This window comes from Fringilla coelebs, assembly GCF_963513975.1.
Source record: "Fringilla coelebs genome assembly, chromosome: 13".
NCBI classification, from domain to species: Eukaryota; Metazoa; Chordata; class Aves; order Passeriformes; family Fringillidae; genus Fringilla; species Fringilla coelebs.
The window spans coordinates 1,492,075-1,513,540 of NC_140039.1; the positions used below are offsets into that span (position 1 = coordinate 1,492,075).

At 48.7% G+C, this 21,466-nt stretch overlaps 1 protein-coding gene across 1 annotated transcript in view; it reads left to right on the forward strand.

Moving 5' to 3' along the window:
• The window catches only part of WNT7A (Wnt family member 7A), a gene marked incomplete at both ends in the record, with an annotated part of 32,631 nt that extends 11,625 nt beyond the window's left edge, over nt 1–21,006 (forward strand). The window contains 2 exons of the mRNA XM_084214351.1: nt 703–974; nt 20,527–21,006. Of these exons, the coding sequence (XP_084070477.1) occupies nt 703–974; nt 20,527–21,006 (752 nt within the window). The remainder of the gene's footprint in view (nt 1–702; nt 975–20,526) is intronic.
• Between the last annotated feature and the right edge of the window lie 460 nt (nt 21,007–21,466).

Here is a 21,466-nt window from a genome sequence, read left to right on the forward strand (position 1 = left end):
TGGAGAGACGCTGCTTTAGGGATGAGCATGCAGCAGGTCAGTCCCATGGAGCAGGGCCCCGTGATGGAGCAGGTGATGCTGTGTGCCCAGAGACACTGCCCTTCATGGAGCAGGTGATGCTGTGTGCCAGGGCACTGCCCCTCATGGAGCAGGTGATGCTGTGTGCCCACAGGCACTGCCCTTCATGGAGCAGGTGATGCTGTGTGCCAGGGCACTGCCCTTCATGGCGCAGGTGATGCTGTGTGCCCACAGGCACTGCCCCTTATGGAGCAGGTAATGCTGTGTGCCCACAGGCACTGCCTTTCATGGAGCAGGTGATGCTGTGTGCCAGGGCACTGCCCTTCATGGAGCAGGTGATGCTGTGTGCCACAGGCACTGCCTTTCATGGAGCAGGTGATGCTGTGTGCCCACAGGCACTGCCCCTCATGGAGCAGGGGATGCTGTGTGCCCACAGGCACTGCCCCTCATGGAGCAGGTGATGCTGTGTGCCCACAGGCACTGCCCTTCATGGAGCAGGTGATGCTGTGTGCCCACAGGCACTGCCCCTCATGGAGCAGGTGATGCTGTGTGCCCACAGGCACTGCCCCTCATGGAGCAGGTTTCCAGCACTTCCAGGCGGTGCCCTGTGCCCGCAGGCCCTGCCGTCCCCCCGCCGTGCCCGCCGTGCCCCTGCCCGCTGCTCACGGCCGTTCTGCCTTGCAGGGAGCAGGGAGGCCGCCTTCACCTACGCCATCATCGCGGCCGGCGTGGCGCACGCCATCACGGCGGCCTGCACGCAGGGCAACCTCAGCGACTGCGGCTGCGACAAGGAGAAGCAGGGCCAGTACCACAAGGAGGAGGGCTGGAAATGGGGCGGCTGCTCCGCCGACATCCGCTACGGCATCGGCTTCGCCAAGGTCTTCGTGGACGCCCGGGAGATCAAGCAGAACGCCAGGACGCTCATGAACCTGCACAACAACGAGGCCGGGCGCAAGGTGAGTGCCCCGATGCCCCCGCGTCTGCCCCGGGGCCGGGCCGGGCCTTGGCGCCCTGCGCGGCGGGACCGCGGGGCTGCCAGCGCTCACGGGAGACAAGCAGGCCCCTCGGCAGGCTGTTGGACCGTCTGCTCGTCAAACGTTTGTCTAAATGTTATTCTTTGCGGCCATAAGAATGGGAAAAAAAATCAAACAAGTGTTTTATCTGGGAAGTCAAACGGTACTTCTGGTAAAAAGCTGCCTGCTGCTGTGTGGGTGAGCAGCAGTCTTGTCAGGTTCAGACATGAATGTCTCACTCAGCTGAAAAGGGAATATTTTCAACCCTGCTGTTCAAACGTTGCTCTTTGTGTGAGAACCACCCCTGCAAGGAGGGAAAGGCTTCGGCAGGCAGACCCCGAGCTGAGCCCTTGTCACTCGGTGTGTCACTGCACTGTGACACGGGTTTGGGTTCAGCACAGCAGCATTCCCACCACCCCATCCTTTGGGACTGAGAGCAGCTGCCACAGAGGCAGCCCTGGGAAAGGCAGGACTCCAGCAGCTCCCGCACCCAGGTTTCCTGGGGATCCCAGCACTGGACACCCCGGGTTTGCTGCCTTGGCCGTGTTTCTGATCTCCAGTGGCAGCTAGGCCAGGCCCAGGACCCAGCCTGGTCTGAGCCATGCTCCCAGGTCCCTGTGGGCCAGGCATTCCCAGGCAGTCCCAGTGGGGCTGTGGCTCCAATTCCAGCAGCTGGAACAGCCAGGGCTGTCTGTGTGCTCCCCACATCCCGGGCACAGCCCAGCAGGGCTCTCCCTGCGGGAGTTCTGCTGATCCCATCTCCCAGGGATGTCAATCCTTGCTTCCTCAGCTCTCCTTTTACCTCCTCCTATGCAGCAGTCCTGATTCCAGCATCATGTGAGTGTGACTTAGAGGCAAATGGGAGAAGGAAGCTGGGAGCAGCAGTTAATTTGTGGATGCTATTTTTGTTGTGGTAATTACCTGTAGGCTCTGAGACATCTCCAGTTATGCTGGAGCCAGGCAGATTGTATTGAAGAAAAGCCATTTCCACCCCCAAAAAAAGCCTAACCCTTCTTTAATTTAATGCTGTAGGAGTTTTATAGGTGAGATTCTGGGTTTTATTCTGTATAGTATCCCAAATGTCTGTGTCTGGCTCTGTGGTGCCAAAACTTGTGCTTCAACACCAGCAAAATGAACCCTGAATTCCGAGAAAAACTCAAGGATTGAGCATTAATATTTGCAAAATGAATGGTTCTGAGATCTTTTTTACTTAGCTTCTGGTAGCATGAAGGCACATCCTGAAAAGCTTGGTGAAGCAGTCTGCTCTGCTGTACAAGCACAGACCCAGTGAAAAAAAAATAGCAGAGGAGTTTCACCGTTGTGGCAAAGCTGCTTCCTTGAAAGGTCTGCTTGTATTTGATGGATGCTGGCAGTAAGATTCCCAGGAAGTGACACACCAGCCTACACCAGACTGCAAACATGGCTGGAACTGCCTACTGGCCAGAAATTTTTCCCCAAAAGCAAAGCGTAAAAATGCAGACAAGTAGAAAAGATTCCTTTTTTCCCTCGGTTGTCCCTGTGGGCAGAGGAGGGCCATTGGTGCTGGAGGTGGCTGTGGGAAGGCCGGCTGCCGGAGCCTCCCCAGCCTCCCTGCCAGGCTCCTCGTGTTTCTCACCTTTGTTTGCACAATTTGCTGTCCTAGAAGCTTGTGCCTGGAAGGTTCAGCTCTCCACATTGTAATCTGGGAGAGCAGTGGTTTGTGCTATCTCTGGCCATCTGCCATTTCTCCAGCAGGCTCAGGAACTGCTCTGATCTAGAGATAGCTCTGCGCTTCTTCCTGCATCCTCACAGAGCAAAATTACCCATCTTTGTTCCAACACATCTCTGCTTAAAATCTGCAGGGAGAGAAAGAGTAACAGGACTGAGAAAGAATAACAGGACTGAGGAGAGGCTTGTTGCTCCACTGTCCTATAGGGAATGAATAAATGATGTTTTTGCTAGAGAGATTTCTTTCAGGCTTTGCTCCTGTGTGAAAGATCACAGTATTTAAAGACAATTGGCAGGGGAGGCCATTACAGGTATTTGGCATGCCAGGACTCTCACAACCTGACTCTTCCACAACAAAGACAGCCTTGTTGTGAGGTGGAACTCCATTCTGGAGCAGTATGGATCTTATCAGCCTCCAAACAATCTATTCATGGTGGCTTTCCTCTGGGCTACAAATTCTTGTCTTCTTTCACTCGCCCATGGCTAGGTTTTGATGATATTTATGCACTTGGGAGACAGACTGGCACCTACCAGGCTTCCAAAAATAAATCAATTCTTATTGATTTCTTACCACCACCTGTAGGCACTGCTATGCTGTTCAAAAGTCAGTCCTCTCTACTTCTTTGGCTTGCAATGTGAAACTGCTGTGCCTGCTTACCTGGTGCTCACCTGTGACAAGGTCCTTCTTCAAGGTGACACCTGCTGCAGGTGGTTCAGGATGCACTCTAGAAAAGCACAGATCCATCAATATCAATTTGTCTTCTTGAAAACCACTAATAAAATCATCCATTCCATCTTGGTGGGTCAGAATGGTCTGCTGGGCTTACTGGGAGCACTGGACACAGAAGGGACTGCAGGGTATGAACCCGCAGAGAAGCACCAGGAAAAGTCTGATCCAGGATTTGTGGAGAGGCTTTCCAGCCTCTCAGTCCTGTTTTACAGAGGCAATATCTCTGTGCTCCCTGGGCTGCCAGCAGCAGCCTCTGAACATCCTGAACACACAGCTCTGTCAGAGCAGGGGTACAGTTATCCAGGGAATGGGCACAGCCCCAGGGCTGCCAGAGCTCCAGGAGCCTTGGGACAACACTCTCAGGGATGCCCAGGGTGGGATTGTCGGGTGCCTATGCTGGGCCAGAGGTTGACTGGTGATCCCTGAGAGTCCCTTCCAGCTCAGGATACTCTGTAATTCCCCAATCTGTCAGCTCTTGCTGGAAATGAGACAAGTGAGGGTGTCAGATGTGGAGGATTTCAAAGGTCAGAGGTGGAGAACATCCCTGTTCCTTTGCTGAACAGCTCGGGTCGTGCAGTGCCTGGAAACCCCCGGGGCACGCCCAGGATGCAGCCAGGAGCAGCCCTGGGAGCAGAGGGGGGGACAGGACCCATTCCCAGCTGCTCCCCACCACAAGTGCAGCCAGGGCTGCCCGTGCCTCCTGCAGCCAGGGCCGGCTTTCCTCACGCTGAAGGACAGGCTCTGACTCTGTCTGTCTGTCTGTCTGGGGGACAATCCAGCAGGACTCACTCGTGTAGCACAAGTTCCTCGGGCTGCTGGAAGGGCAGGGGCAGAGTTCTGAGCAGGGGTCACCAACACCCCACCAAACTGGCCCTGAGCACACCCAGAGCCTCACTTCATTTGTCAAAACTGCTAGAGAGCAGTGATGCCTGACCTTCAGAAGCAGAGTTTAGGGTGTCTTTCCTCTTTGAATTAGTGTTTCCTGAAGTGCTGATTCACTGCAGGAAGGAGCAAGCAGTACAGTGAGAACAGGAGGAGAATTCATAACAGCTGGGTCAGAAAAGGGAGATAAAGCTTCAATTAATTTAAAGGCATAATCCTTATTTGCCATGCAAACTTCCATATGAGGGGGTATAATTGCAAGACTGAATTGTCTGTTAGCAAATTTGTCTTCTCAAATATGAAGTTGATTAAATTACTGTAAGTAACACAATAATGTATGTCTGAGAGATATTTATACTCCAGGAAACAGAAATGTTATTCTCCAGGTTATCCTGCTAAAAAATAACGAAGTAGATACTGAAAGGCTCTACACATTCTGGCTGTAGCATTTCATTCTGACAGCATGGCAAGGTACATGACCAGACTGCTCTCTCCTCTCTTTTTCCCTGTGACATTGAAATTCCACAAATGGCATCTTGCATCAGCGTTACATCATATTAAGTATAATGCAATATTATGAGTCATTGTTATAAATCATGGGCACAGGCTGCATTAGAAGGCTTTTGCCTTCAAGAGCACATCAAGGTGGATTTTTATTCAGCATTTCTCTTTGGAGGCATGTGTAGGTGCACTAACTTTGCAATGTCTCTCCATCGTCTCCATCAGGAGCATTTCAGATTTCTCCTTCAGCTCTGAGGCTCCCGGGGGATGTGGGGAACGTGCCTGACAGAGCTGCTGCAAACAGCAAGCAAAGCTGGGAGCACCCAGGAGGTGTTCCTGACATGGATCATGCAGGGATCACAACACACTGGTGTGTTTAATGTTTTATCCTGTAAAAAACTGCAGCAAGGCTGAAGCAACACAGTGGCATTAGGAGGAAAAGGAAAGCAGGGAGCTCAGGGCTTCTCCCTGGAAAGCCACACTCTTTACTTGCTGCTTCTCTGACCTCAGGAGAACACTGCTGCCATGAGACTTCCTGAACATGTTCCTCTTCTTGTGGGGTGTGCAATCACCACTGCAACTAACTCTCTCTGGAGGGGACAGCTATTTCTACCTCTCTCAAAATACCTTTTTGTTTAGCTACCCTTTCACCTCACTACCACTAGCAGCACAGAACACAACTTCCTGCAGATGAATGACTTAAAAAGCTGTGAGCATCATGTTAGGAAGGAGGCAAGGCTGATAAAAGAGGCTGGCAAAAAACATTTTTATTTTTCTGAGTGTAGGCCTGAAATTTTGGAGATTTAATAGTTCTGCCTGAGCTAAATCTTAAAGCAGATGAAACGATGCTGTGAAAGGGGAGTGCAGCTTGTGGGCTTGCAGCCCCACTGGAGTGGCCCTGCCTAGGGAACACCAGTCTTGTAGAGGGACCCCAGAATTCCAGCAGCTCCTGGTAGGAGCTCTGCTCCCCAAAGATGACCAGGGATGCTGGTCTGCTTGGCAGGCACAGATGGGTGCCAGGGGGACACAGAGGAGCCAGGAGATTCCTTCCACAGGGATGTGGCTGCTGTCAGCCAGCCCTGAGCAGTGCCTGCACACAGCCCAGCTGGCTGAGAGAGCCACACCTGCCCTGCTGCTCCTCCATCAGCAGGAACAGCTCTCATAGCATCCATCAGAATAAAGCTCCAGTGTCTGGAGCTGCTCACAATTGCTGAAGACTCCAGAGAGTCTCAGAGAGCAGCTTCGAGCCAAGCAGGACTGGGAGAGGCTGCCCTGACACTGCTGGCACCAGCAATCAAGGGATATTGGAGTACCAGCAACACAGCCACATTTGCTGGAGTTCAGGATTTAGCAGTGCCTTTGCAATTGCACTTCACATTTTCAATGTGTTTTTGTTTGTGGTGGGATTTTTTGTTTTGATTTCGTTTTTAATTTGGTTTGGTTTGGTTTTTCTGGCATGGGCACAGAAATGTTCCTCATTTTCCTTTTCAGAAACTCCTGTTCTTGATGTTAGGGATGCTCCTCAAACACTCAGCTGAATGCTGCCCCTTGTTGATAGTGGCAGTGACAATTCTGCCAGACCCCACTGTCACTGTCAGGGCTGTGACAGGGGAGGGTGGCAGATGTTGACCTACAGCCTGGCCATGGCCCCACTGTGCTGGAGACAGCCATGCCCAAAGCATCCTGCAAGCCGTGCTCAGCCAGGACTGCACACAGCCCTTCCACTCACAGAGCAGTAGTATTAATAGATGACAAATTGGCTCCACTGCTAAAACATCACACAAACTCAGCTAACCTGGTGCTGGGTGCAGCAGATGTGCCTATGGAGGGTGTCCTAGGAGCTCTCCTGGTACAATATTTGGCCTAGATTAGAACCAGGCAGACAGAGAATTTGAGGAGAATGTTTACACACGCGGCTCGTGCCTCACTGTGATGAGACAGAATCTGTAAAAGTATCTTCTGGCAAACCTCTGATGTGGCTGTGGAGGCAAAGAGGAGTGTCCACCCAATTACCAACTACCAGACCCAGTTCCATCCATCCAAGGTACACCCAGTGCTCAGTCCCTGCCTTCCTTCCAGGCCCCCAGGGCCTGGCACCCCAGCTGTACTTCAGTGCAACTAGAAAAGGAGCCTTAAATGCCACAAAGTCTGTCCTGGCAGCTTCGTTGGCTGGGGCAGCAGGATTCCCAGAAAGGCCAAGCTTTGAGTTTGGAGTAAATCCAGTTCACTGAATGGGAAAGCTCCCATTGAGGCTGGTGGGACCACAGGCTTCCAAAATCCCATCCAACTCCATCCCAAGGCTCTGCTGGGCAGCCTCCTAGGTGTGAAAAGAAGTACACATCCCTTGCAGCCTTAGAGCATTTTGTTTGTGTTTGAAAGGATCAAAGCACTATTTATGGCTTTCCTACTTTTTAGATAATAGTCTTAAAGCAAGTCCGAGCTTGATAGAAAAACTCTGCATCTTCTCAACAGCCCAGAGTAAAGATAAAGGAAGCAATAATGTTGGTCTAAATTATGAGAGGGAATTGGACTGCACAAGAATTGTAATCCACAAAAATGAATTTTCATTCCACTTGTCCTCCACTTTCAGCTAATCAGAAATGGTGATACATGGTCCTACTTGTATTTTGGCTTTCAGCTCCCTCCTATATCTCATGTGGTTGAAAACTGAATTCCTGATTTACACTGGAGATTAGGGAATGATAAATGCTATCACTCGCCTGGAGTCGCAGTTTTAGGGGATTCTGGCATTATGAGCACAACATGCATTTCATGTGTGTGATTACTGGAGCTGACAGTCTGTCATGCTGCTGACAGAGAGCTGGGACTGAGGGCCAGCCTCTCCTCATAAATAACGGAGATCTCAGATTCCAAATTTGATAGTGGGCACCTTTTATAATGGCAATAATCAGATGCTTGCTTTGGTAATTAATTTGCTCAGCAAAGCCACTGGCTGGGTCACAGGTTTCTGGACAAATTCTGATTTAATCTGGCCTTTCTCTTTGGACAGTGAGCAACAATTCCCGTAGGACCACGCTTGTCATTCAGTGCTCAGAGGGGAATATCAGCTAGACAAAAATGGGTGCTGTGTAGATTATTCACTTCTCCCAGGTTTTCAGCACTTCTGGAGCCTTGATAGAGTCTTTGGTGTCTCTCCTGTTGCAGAACAAAACATTAATGATTTGAAGCATCTGCAGCTTTCACAGAGCACAGTCATCCCACAGCAGATTCCTGCTGTGTTTGGGGGGTGTAAAACTTATCCCGGTCATGGGAAAAAAAACCTGAGAGGCTGGAACAAGATGGGCTTCAAGGTCTCTTCCAGCCATTCTGTAACTCTGTGAAAAGCTGCAAGAAAAGAAACACCGCCTGTTAGCCTTAACTGTGACCTATGAGCTTGGCTGTCCTGTCTTGTAATGTTTTTATTAACCTGTGCTCCTCGATGTTTTGTTGAGATCAGAATCCAAGATTTTTGAGCTTCACACCTGAATTTTGGCCTAAGTTTTTGAAAAAATTTCAGAAACAGCGGCTGGGAACTGTTCTGTTTCTTCCAGTTGGCATTTGTCACACTGGATATTCAGGTTTCCAAACCCAAGACTGATCTCCTTGCCTGTTATTGGGATCTTCCATATCCACACTCTAGCAAAACTCAAAGAAGATTGGTATTGGCCAAGTCAGCAGGAAACCAATGGTTAGGCTGGTTCACTGAGACCACTTTTAATGCAGAATCAGTCTGTGTTTATACATGAAGTGTTCACCAAATTCTGGTGCAGATCTCCCACTGTGCAGCCTCATTCACTAAATCTCTGACAAATTAAACCCAAGAATCGGATGTGGGGCAGGATCTCTGCTACATGCTGTGTAAAACTGGAGTCCTCTGCAGTTAGAGCCCAGACCTCCTGAGCCTGAGCTGAAAGTATCTCCAGGAACGTTTCCAAGAGCCTCAGTGATGAGTCAGGAACATGAACTCAGTTACCTGAGCTAAGCCTGTAACTCAACAGAGGTTTTGGTAAAACTGAAAGTTAAACCAAGGTTTGGTTCAAACTGTGTCATTAACACGTAGTGGCAGAGAACTCTGAGCTCATGAAGCCCTGAATGCTCACCAAGAGAAATAATTGCCAGCATGTGCTGTACAAATGGAACAGACTTTTGCTTTAATGGAAAGAGTTTCCAGGTATTTTGAAGCAAACAATTTAAAAAATCAATGAATGAAGAACAACCTTTTAGTCCAAGGACACAGACAAGGCCTGTTGGTACTGGAAGGATGCAGAACTGAGCTATGGAAGGACAGAAAGGTTTCAAAGAACTGCAGGGAGGATGCTTGGCTCTCATGCCCAGTTAGTGACAGAAGGCACCAGGATTAATTTCAATTAGTGCTGGTTATTGAAACCAGCCCAAGCCTTCTGGTACTTGAAAGGGAGCTGCACCTAAAGGGTGTCCCTGGGCCAAGAAGCAGCAATGCCATGGCATGGGCTGGAACCCAGATCTGAGCCAGCTCCATCCTGGAGCTCCAGCCAGGCTCTCCTGGGAGCAGGTTGGGGGCCTGCACTGAGGAAACCAGCCTTGCCTACAGCATTCCAGATCCTGTACCAGAAATGAGCCCACACACAGTTAGGGGACAGCCACACACCCTGTGACAGACCTGCTCTCCCTGGAGATGTTCCTGACCCCAGCACACACTGTTATGTTTGGGTGGATAAACCCTGCTGCAGGCGTAGAACAATTAACCGTTGAGAGGGCACAATAGCCTGGAAATAACGAAGTGCATCAAGGAGTCAAGAGAATGTGTCCAGAAAACATGGATTAAGACTTCACAGAAGTTTTTTCAATATATCTACACTTTGTCATATTTAGCTGAATTTACTTTGAAATTTCCAGTGGGAAATGAGAAGGCAGAAGGAAGCCAGACACCAAGTGAGTGCTTAGGCTTTGCTTTCCCAGAGAATCAGCCTGAGAAGTCTGCCTTGCTATACTTAGTGCAAATTTAGACCAAAAGGCGTAGTCAAAGTCCTAAAATTATTTCTAGAAAACTGTAGATTTGAATAACTATGCTAAGGAATACCTTAGCATTAAGATATTTGTTTAATTTGATCCTACAGGCTTCTGCTTTATATTAAGGTACTGTAATATAAAGAGATTTATAAAATTGAGATCAGATTAATACACTAAAGGTGCACTATGGACATGCATGGTTTCTTCAGCTGATGGTTCATGTACTGGTGGGACTGGTGTTTAGCTCTGTTACAGGCATCCTGGGCCCTTCTGTACTGGAGACCTGGAGCAACTGGTTAACCCTTTGTTAAAACATCCATCTCAAGGTGAAGACTCACTTCTGCATGGCTTATAAAGAGCAACCATCAAAGGCATTGTAGGCTGCTGCTGCTGTTGAAGTCATGTATAAGTGGTGAGCAGGTTCAGAAAAAGCAGCAGCACTGGGTGGTGTGAGGTGAGCTGGCTCAGGGGAACCCCATCCAACCACACAGCACACTCAAGAGTGAATTCTGTCAGCATGTGATTCCTTTGTCAGACAAAAGCTTCAACTATAGCTCAAAATGGTGCAGTCACAGAATCACAGGATGGTTGGGGTTGGAAAGGACCTTAAACCCATGAAGTCCCAGCCTGGCCTTGGACACTTCCAGGGATGCAGGGGCAGCCACAGCTCCCCTGGGCACCCTGTGCTGAGGCTGCTCTCAGCATTACACATAAATTTAGGAAATTCCACTTTCTTCTGCATGGGAGCAAATTTTCATTGAGAACAGGCCAGAAGATCCCTCTTAAAATTCTTGGCCCGGGTCTGGGCCTGCTGCTCTTGGCAGCTGTGGGGCTGCAGAGAGAGGCTCTGCTGGTAGGATCTTATCTCTGATAATGGGAGCTGTTTGAAAACGTGGAAGTGTGGACCTATTGCCCCAACTGCAGCAGGAGGGGGAAAGCACTTATGGATTAAACTTAATTAGAAAATCATCTTTGTAATAGTACAATTAACACCAAAATCATGTTACTTTATGATAACATGAGTATTTTGAATTGTTTACATAAAATGTGTGGAAGTCTGTTCACAATATACACTCTGTCATTGTGATCCAGCTTCTGCTTTCCAATAACTAACATAATTGCATGGAGATTATCTGGAGGAATAATGAGACATTTCTTTTAAAGTGACAGGAATGGCTCTCACTTTCCTGAGCAGCTGTGCCTTGATGTTCCAATCTGGTGAGATCCCACCCAGGGTACAACCACCCGTGGTAATGGGCTTGGAGCCTCTGCCACAGCCCAGGTGGTGTTATCCCTGAGAGCAGGGGGCTGGGAGAAGGGAGGGAGTGTGGTGTGAGTGGTGTGAGGTAGCTCAGGTGCTCTTCCCAGATAAACAAATGGCAGGTAGGCAAAGCAAGCCATGGATGCCTCTCCAGGGCCATTTACTGAGCAGTGTTAGGACTGAAGTTGAAAGATGTCTCTCTGTTTCAAATACAAGCATAGCTCTTGTTTTGTTCTAGACCAAAGCAGTTAATGGAGAAGTTGAGCTAAGAAACTTTGTGTTTTTATAAAGGCAAGTACTGCAGAATTGATGGAGAATTACTCTGACATTACCTAAAAAGGCCAATAGAAAGGAAAAACATCCTGTTCAACTAAAACTATCGTCTTGGAGAACTGAAATTTATCGACATTTTTCAGCATGATGAATAATGTCCACTGTAGTATCATCTGCTGGGTACCCTAGGGTTAACTCTCACAGTTTGGTATGCAACCAAATGAACCTATAATTAACTGTGTGTGGCTATTGGTTGGAAATGTTTGGAAGCAATATGAAGTGATAATATTCTGCAGCTCATGCTCCTGCCAGTACCTGGCTTTGTTAGTTTAGCACAAGAGGTGTTTCCTGATTACTTGTCTGGAACCAGCCAGGCTGCTCTCTTGGTTTCCATCACTCTTTGGAAACTTTCCTCTCGACAACTTCAGTATTTGTCAAAATGCTCTACCTGGTGGCTCCCAGTTCTTTATACACAATCCTTTACTGCCAGCAGCACTTCCCTGGAGAGCTTCCCATCCACTGGGGAGGGTCCCACAGAAGGTGAATTTCAGGGGATGAGTCAGGCCTGGGTCATTCCGTGTGAATCCGCTGTGACGAGGACAAATTCCAGTTGTGTCATTTCTTGTTTTCCCTGCATGGTTTTTATGTGCAGAATGACTCAGGCTCCATGGCAAAGCCCAAAGCAAGGGGCAGCAGTGACGTCCTTGTCTGAATAACCCCAAGAGTTTAACTCATTGTGTTCCCAAACTGAGGAGCATAATTAAATTCAGTTCCTCTTACCTGGGGGTGTTTCCCATCTCTTCAGAAATATCACAGTAAAACATAAACTACAAGCACAATTACCTTCTTAATGCCATCTTAGTTCAGAAGTCCAGAGCATGGGTGAAGATCACTGTCCCAAGATCAAAACTTAGAGCAGACACTCAGGACACAGGATGCTGGAAGGATTGCATTGGCTTTGAAGGGGTCAGGGCCAGCAGCCACGGCTCACCTTGGGTCTCATTGACTTCACTGTTCTGATCCATTGACTACAGGGATGAGCTTGCAGGGTGAAGCAGGGATTAAGGAAAATGATGGCAAATTTTTAACAATGGACATCCATGACATTTTTAATACATATGTCACAGAATACCTCACAGATCACTATTTTAGAGAATCCTAATTGGAAGTATCAGTATTTTAGGGTGATTTTAAGTGGTGACCAGAATATAAGGGAGGTAGATATGACCTAAGAAGAAATGTTATGTGGGTAGCACATCAAAAGGCAGAAAAATTGCTGCCTCATTTTCTTTCTAAACTTAGTGTCTTAGTGTCAGTGAGCACCATGCTGTTTCTTCATTTCCAAAACTCCTCAATCATCATCTTTTATTCACTTCTGGCATGAACCTTCTATGCAGTATCTTTTTGGAAAGGAAGATATGTACTGTGGAAAACTTATGTAGTGATAGGAAGGAAAGCTAGATAACATAAGCAACAACTCTATCTGTAATTCTGTGCCGCCACCCCCATTCCCAGCCTATTTCAGCTTCATCCTACAAAGTGCTCAGGTAGGCCAGACAACAAGACTGTTCAGTATTTCACAAGCTGAAATCCATCATGTCCACAGTGTCAGTTTTGCTTGGACAGCAGCAAATAATGATCCTAGATAAATTTTCCCTTAATCTCACAATCCCATTTCAGTAAGGGGCTAGGAAATCCCATTTTCATTTAATTATAGAATATAAAATCACATGTTGAATGTCTTTAAGACAATTCAGCTATATTCTAATAATAACAAGTGAAAGCACATTAAAAGAAACCAAGTTTTTTTCAAAACTATTTTTTCTAAGTTCCTTTTTATGACAGATCTTCAAACTTCCTACACAGTGACACTTACTTGGCACTGCATTGATCCAGTCTAATCTAGGTGATAATGTGTCTCACAAGAGTTACTTTTCAAAAACAAGTAGTTTATCAAACCCATTGAGAGTTATGTTTTCAAATTATTTCCATTTTTTCTGTTGAAATATTTGCCTTTCTTTTAAATAGAAAATGCCTCAGAACCAAAAGACAACTGGTGCTTCAGGCAGCTGTACCCAGGAGCCAGAGCAGCAGTGACCCCTCAATAAACTGCCAGGCCACCTTTCAGATAGTGAGCCTTTGTCATCAGCTGCTGAGAAAGCACAAAGTGCCACACCAGGATCCCCCCATTCCCCAGTTACTTCCCACAGATACTGGGAAAATGCTGCTCTCAGACTCTGTCCTGGTGTAAAACCTACCTAAGCACTAATTTGGAAATTTGCAGTTGAAATTTGTAGTTTTCTAACAGCATTTCCTGTGAAAGGGTGGTGAGGAGGTTTTGCACTGAATGCACCACAGAAAACACAGAAAACAGGAACTTTGTTCCAGCCATGTCCCTTCAAAGCATGGGAAACCCAGTCTGAGGCTCCAGCTCGGCATGAATGGCTTTGATTTGCATTTTGATGGCCAAAGAGAGATGAGAGTGCAGCTCCTTACTGTCTGGGGAGAGCTGGAATGGGACAGAGGAGAGGAGAGGAGAGGAGAGGAGAGGAGAGGAGAGGAGAGGAGAGGAGAGGAGAGGAGAGGAGAGGAGAGGAGAGGAGAGGAGAGGAGAGGAGAGGAGAGGAGAGGAGAGGAGAGGAGAGGCCCTGAGGTATTGTGACACCTCGTTTTATTTCACAGAGCAGCTCCTACAGCTTGAGAAAAGGCAAGGGCCAGGCCTTATGTTTGAGAAGAGCATTAATTAGGTTGTGTGAGAATCCATCTCATTAAATCTCACCTTTCAAAACCAGCTATGTCCTTTGTGTTCCAAGTTCAGCTATTCTTCAAAAATAACAACTATAAAAGTATTCTGTGAAATTTACTTTCTGGACCCAGAAGTGGTGATAAATTGATTTAGTCTACAGCAAGTCACAGAGGTTATCAGAAGTATAAGAAAAATATGCAGCAGAAAATATTTTTTGCTGCATTCCTCTCAGGTTTTGCTGGTCCTGCTCTCGTTCATTTGCTATTCTGCACAGTGTTAGGCAGTGGCTGAAGGGCACCAGCTCTGTCATTTAAACAACACAGCTTGCCCAGGGAGAGAGGATCACATCTCATTCTGTTTGCACATGCTGGCAGCATGGAGTGAGCACTGTGACCATGCAGAAAGTCTCACTAATACTTGTTCTTCTTTGACACAGTGGGGAAACAGAAGCTGCATTTCAAAGATAATTCCGGCATATGATCAATTTTTTATAAAGATGAAGTAAAGGGCAACTAATATTTCAGGCAGAAAGTACAAAAATAAATATGAAATCCTGTAAAGGGCACACAAGAAATGAATCTCCTGCTTTGGGTGGCATGGAAAAAGGTCAGAAATAGGACAAAAAAAGATTGAACTTATGAGAGTATAAAATTTCTGAAGCCATCATTTTTCAGGGTGTCATGACTTCAAATCTGGAAAAAGTTTTTCTGCTCTTTAAAAGAGGATATCCCTTAGTGAAGGTAGATGGTGGTGTTGGGAAGTCCCACCCAGCTGTGGTGTTTGCAGCAGGGTGTCATGTATCAGAATGCTCCTGGCTCCCTGCATAACCAGCCCTCAGACCAGCACGTTGCCCAGTTTTCCTGGGACACCAATTCCCAGGAAAGTGCAAAGGGGGTTTGATTGATGTAGGTCACGTGCTGTGGTGATTCCCTGCTCATTTTTTATTTAAAACACAAAAATTCTTGTCATGATAAAAAGGGTTCAGCCCGCCTGGGGTAGCAGGATTTCTGGGATAGTCACAGCTCGTGGTGTTCTGCAGCAAAGTTGTTTGATACTGACTTCAGATATTCTTTTGCACAGATTTACTTATCAAAAACATGAGAAAAAAAATCTTTTGGCTGTGCTTAATAAGATCTTCATAAGATTTTCAAGTGAGGTATCAAAGCCTGTCTGGAATGAGTCACTCCGTGTGGGACACAATCCTTTCCAAGCTCATCCCAGTCAGTTTGCCAGAGGAGTTAGTGCAAAATGTGCTCCTACAGAAGACATCTGACAGCAGCTCTGTGTTTATAATTAGTGGCCATCCCCTGCTGGGAATATTTTCCATCTTTTCTCTTTAAGTACACCTTTGCTAATTTTAAACTTGCGTTTGAGTGGCTTTTATCTGGTTTCTCACATTTCTTAAAGGTTCCATATATTTATCTCTGACAGCAGGGTTTCTTTTTTGGTGGTCTCTCTTGTTCTTTTTTTTTTTCCCAATCAAAAAGCACCAGGAATTACTTGTACTGCCCTCAGATTTCAGAGCTTTGGTGCTAGAACAGTCCTGCAAGTTGCTTAAACAGTAGCATCCTTTTGAGATTAATCTCACACTTGGATAAAACAAGTGGCAGACACATTATCCTAATAACTTTAAGAGACATGATCCTTTTGCTGTCTGTCCAGTCAGTGCTACACACCCACCCAGTGCCCTTTCCAATTCCTGGTCTCTACACATGTTTTGGTTCTCACATTATTTTGCTGAAAGACATGGCTTTATTTTATTAGCTTAAAACATCCTTTTTATTCAATGAATCTTTCCAATAGCAAAACAAATGTATCTCAACATTATTCCCAAACTTTGAGGAGCTTTGTCTTATTTAAAGCTACAATTGCCTCTGCAATAATGTCAATCACCAATCCTACTTTCCACCAGCTGAAAGGGGCATCTCCCCCTGGCCCTCCCCAGCCCACAGAAATGTTGTAGCCTCTCTCCAAGCCCTGCCATGTTCTTCTCTGGAAAATCTCACTAATTTTGCCAATAATTACACTTTCCTTGACCTTTAGTGAAGGTGTGTGTGCAGGCATTTGCAGGAGACAGGAAATGCCTGACCCAGGTAATCTGATGTCAGACAAAATTAGGCAAGACCATGGCCTTGGTGGGCAGGAGTCAGTATCTCACTAATTACTAATTCCCTGGGCTGCAGCTGCAGCCTGGGGCTGGGGTTATTCTGGCTGCAGCCCTGCAGGGTGCCTGGCCCTGCACTGATCCCATGGGAATGCTGCTGGAGGGGGGATGAGCTGGAGGTGGGATGATCTCCAGATTTGAGGTGTAGGTCTTTCAGCACAGCTTTGGCATCAAGGGCTGCAGAGCTCTGGCTGAGCTGGGGCTGGACAGTCCCTGACCCCATGTGAGGGGGGCTGCTTCGGTGTTGGGAGCCCAGGACACACCACTGAGGGACTCAGGACAGACTCGGGCTGGGAAAGCCCTGTGTGGGTGTGAGGGCTGTGTCTGAGCATGCCAGGCAAGAACCAGCTCTCCATGGGGCCCCCAGCAGGGTGGGACAGCCAGGAGCCCTGGCTGAGCCTGCCCCACCAGGCTCCAGGGCCATGGAACTGGAACAGCCCCACCAGGCTCCAGAGCCACAGAGCTGGAACAGCCCCACCAGGCTCCAGAACCATGGAGCTGGAACAGCCCCACCAGGCTCCAGGGCCATGGAGCTGGAACAGCCCCACCAGGCTCCAGGGCCATGGAGCTGTTCCAGCCCCACCAGGCTCCAGGGCCATGGAGCTGGAACAGCCCCACCAGGCTCCAGAACCAAATGGAGCTGGAACAGCCCCACCAGGCTCCAGGGCCATGGAGCTGGAACAGCCCCACCAGGCTCCAGAACCAAATGGAGCTGGAACAGCCCCACCAGGCTCCAGGGCCATGGAGCTGGAACAGCCCCACCAAGCTCCAGGGCCATGGAACTGGAACAGCCCCACCAGGCTCCAGGGCCATGGAACTGGAACAGCCCCACCAGGCTCCAGGGCCATGGAACTGGAACAGCCCCACCAGGCTCCAGGGCCATGGAGCTGGAACAGCCCCACCAGGCTCCAGAACCAAATGGAGCTGGAACAGCCCCACCAGGCTCCAGGGCCATGGAGCTGGAACAGCCCCACCAGGCTCCAGAACCAAATGGAGCTGGAACAGCCCCACCAGGCTCCAGGGCCATGGAGCTGGAACAGCCCCACCAGGCTCCAGGGCCATGGAACTGGAACAGCCCCACCAGGCTCCAGAACCATGGAGCTGGAACAGCCCCTGCAGCTCCTGGGCTGCTGCTGCCTCCCTCCCATGGCCAACCCCATAAATTCCCTGCAAATCTAAAGGGGGAGAGCAAACATGTTGTGCTCCCAATAGCAGTGCCCAAAGGTGCTGCATCTGGAGATAACATCAGCAGGGAGAGCCAGCCCAGCTCTCCCCACACAAACTATTTCCCAGAGGCAAATGGCAAAGGGAGACAGAGAGAGAAACAAGTACTGACAGTTTGCTGTAGGAGCTCAAAGAAAAAGTGGACAAAGCTAAAAGAACTCCAGCTCTTTGTCTGCATTTGATCCAGTTCAGAGCACACACTGGTGCATACAGATTTACTTCCCATGGCTGGTGGAGCTGGATGTGGTCATTTGGTAAGAAACATGGGATCTGGGATTGAAATTTTGTGCCCTTCAGGCTCTTAAATTTTAGGAAAAGTCAGTTTGTAACACACCTAAAGTTTAAATCTGATGTAAAAGTATGAGCTGCTGGATAATTCCTTCAAAGAAACAAATTCTGAAACAAAAGGTGAAGAATGCTTTCTGGTTTTAACACAGACCAAGTTCTTAAGGGAAGGGTGCTGCTTTTGGCTCACAGACACCAAGGAAAAGACTGGTCTGTGTCCCTACCCAAAGAATCCCATATTACAGGCACTGATTCATCAGAGGGTACTGGAATAATGTAATAGTATTAAAATACCACCATCCAAATATTTTAATGTAGAACAAATAGTCCAGGCACCTGCTATGAGGCCAGACAGTTCAAGTTCCATGTAGCCTCATTTCTACAGGCTGTGGAGCCAATTCAGCCTTGCTGAATTTGCAGGACACGGCCCTGAAAGCCCAGAGAGGAGGATGGATTTGTGTGCAAGGACGGCAGCAACAAAAGGGGTTGTGAGCCACAGGTGGAGGGGATGGGTTAGAGAAGGCAGGTCTGGAGGGGACAGCTCAGCTGCAGAGGGCAGGGGACACAAATGAGGCAGATGTGCCAGAGAGATTCCAGCAGTGAGTTTAGAACCTCTGGCACCTCTGACAAGAGCAGAGAGAAAGGGAGAGGAAGCCAGTAAACCTTAGGAAAATACAGAAACAATAAATGGGAGAGAGAACAATAAAGCAGAACTTTCTCACCCATCTGCTCCTTCCCAACCCCTTCCAGGTGTTTTTGGACCTCTAGGAAGGACCCCTGACTCTGGGGCTCAGCTGGTGTTGCTCAAACTTCTGTTCAAAAGCAGCCCTTTTAACCCTGAGTGCCTGTGGCCAGGCGTGGCTGAGAGCTGCAGAGCAGGGCCTGGCTGGGGCTGGGGCTGGGGCTGGGGCAGGAGCCCAGCCCAGGACACCAGGCTGCCCCGAGGAGCCCCCACCTCTTCCCAAGGATCCTCCCTCCCTTCCCAAGGAGCCCCATCCCTTCCCAAGGAGCCCCCATCCCTCAGACACTGCTGGCTCTAAATGGGACGGTAATGAAATAAACCAAAAGGCAATTAAGGCTACTTCACTTGAGGGCAAAAGCCCTACCTGGATAGATGGCACATGATGTGTTTTGTGTTCGTGTTCCAAGCCAATTTGGCGGATCCCCTTGGCAGATTGGAAATACTTTGTTGCAAGTTTGAACATCTTACCAGGATGTAAGGCCTTCAACAAGAGCAGTGATTGAATTAGGGCATCAGAGAAATGTATCCCTGGCTAGTTTCAATTTCAAAAAAGAGAGCTTTTAAAAAGGTACAAATGAGGCTAAAGGAATTTATGTTATTTTTCCGGTTTCTGTGCTATAACTCCTTTTCCATCTCCTCATCTATCTTCAAGTGTCCTGCCTTATGAATGAGTGAGCAATAAAAGAAGTATGCAGTGGCTGAGAGAGAAACTCAAGATAACAAGATAAAGCCAAAGCTTGAGCAGAAGTTAAGGTGTAGATCAGAATATGGAATTTTCTCACATCTGAGTTTTAGGCAGTCATTAGATCATTTGCATGAGAAGCTGATTTAAAATCAGTAGCACAAAATGTGACCTAGCATGTGCTGAGTTCACTTGCGTCAAAGGCTTGGACCTGTGCTTTTGGGGGTTGTGATCCTGTCTTCAGACCACATGTGCTGACAGTCTGCTCCTAGACTAAAATAAAAATAAGGCTATTTCATAGAACCAAAAAAATCACAGAACCAAGGAATGATTTGCATAGGAAGAGATCTTAAAGTTCATCTAGTTCTGACCCTTGTTCCATGGGCAGGGACCTTCCTCTGGGTCAGTGCTCTGTCCTTGCCACCCCCAGCTCCCACTGAGGTTTTAGGCTTGAGGTCCCCGCACGTGTCCAGCCTAGGAGCTGGACATGGATCCTTCAGTGTAGGCTGCTGTTTTTGCTGAAAATGGCCAGTGACAGTGTCTGCTGTTTCCAAACACCCCAAACTGAAGGGAGAGGCTGTAAAAAAGGGTTAATTCCAATTTCCACTGACTGGCTGCCCAGGTTTGGAGCTGCATGGATCAGCGGGGTTTTCTCAGGGGAAAAATGATGTGACCACTCCCTGAGCCCTGATAATCCCTCTGGCTGGGCTTTCCAGTGCTGGGCTCTGCCAGGTTAGGCAGAGTGTCATCATCAAAATTATTGTGTCCTCTTTCAAGTAAAAGACAGTGGGAAATTAATTGCTGGAATTAGGTGTGTTTGCTTGTGTTATCCCAACGTCACTGCTGCTTGGGGTCAGCTGCAGGGCCCAGGACTCAGAGCAGGGACTAAGCTGGACTCCAGTTTTCTATGCCAAAGACTGGGCTGGTAAATAGCAGAAGATACAGGGACAGTTTCAGGGGATGTGAGGGCCGAAGGGAAGATGAGGCTTGTTAACTTCAAAAGGAAAGTGTCGGGCACTGGGCAATCCTGTTGAAGAAAAGCTGTGCCTGAGAAGGGTCCCATTCCAGCTTTGGTCCCTTGGCTGTGGAGTTAGGCAGAGTTATCCTCCTGCTGACCTCACAGTGCAGAAGGGGAATCAGCTCTGCGGGCAGAACCGGGTCAAACTGATGAGCATTTGCTGCCTGGGACAGCAGCATGACCTGTGTGTGGTGGCAGCTCCCAGCAGAACAGACCCGTCCCTGAGTGTCACCCAGTGTCCATCCGGCAGCCCTGCTATTGACGCATCCTTCTTTGTTTTTCTGACCACAGATCCTGGAGGAAAACATGAAGTTAGAGTGCAAGTGCCACGGGGTCTCGGGGTCCTGCACCACTAAAACCTGCTGGACAACGCTGCCCAAGTTCCGGGAGCTGGGCTACATCCTCAAGGACAAGTACAACGAGGCCGTGCAGGTGGAGCCGGTCAGGGCCAGCCGCAACAAGCGCCCCACCTTCCTCAAGATCAAGAAACCCCTTTCGTACCGCAAGCCCATGGACACAGACCTGGTGTACATCGAGAAATCCCCCAACTACTGCGAGGAGGACCCGGTGACGGGCAGCGTGGGCACGCAGGGCCGCATGTGCAACAAGACGGCGCAGCAGTCCAACGGCTGCGACCTGATGTGCTGCGGCCGCGGCTACAACACCCACCAGTACTCCAGGGTGTGGCAGTGCAACTGCAAGTTCCACTGGTGCTGCTACGTGAAATGCAACACGTGCAGCGAGAGGACAGAGGTGTACACCTGTAAGTGAGCGCCTGCCCTGGCCGCTCCTGGCCTGGATACATTTGCACAAGCACTCGGTGGAGCTGAGCAGAACTGCGGGAAGAGCTGCTCTCCCCGAGGAGATGCTCACCGACGGAGCCCTCTCTTCTCTTCTCCTCTCCTCACGTTTCGTTGCTTATGTGGATACACATTTCAGACTCTTACAAAGTCGGCCAAGAAACAAAAACAAGCAAACCCCTCCCCGGGCCACCAGAGACATGAAAGAGAGAGGAAGGCATCACCCCAGTGAGCCTGCCCCTCGGGAGGGAGGAGCGCTGGCTGCCTCGCGGGAAGACCCCAGCCAGGGAGGAATCTCTGGGGATGGCAACAACTCTTGGTTTGGGAAAGAGATGGTCAAACACCTCTGTGTACGAGGAGCAGGGAGGGGTAGGGGAGAAATCCCTACCAAAGGGCTTTGCACAGGATGGGATGGACAGAGCCTCCCCGTG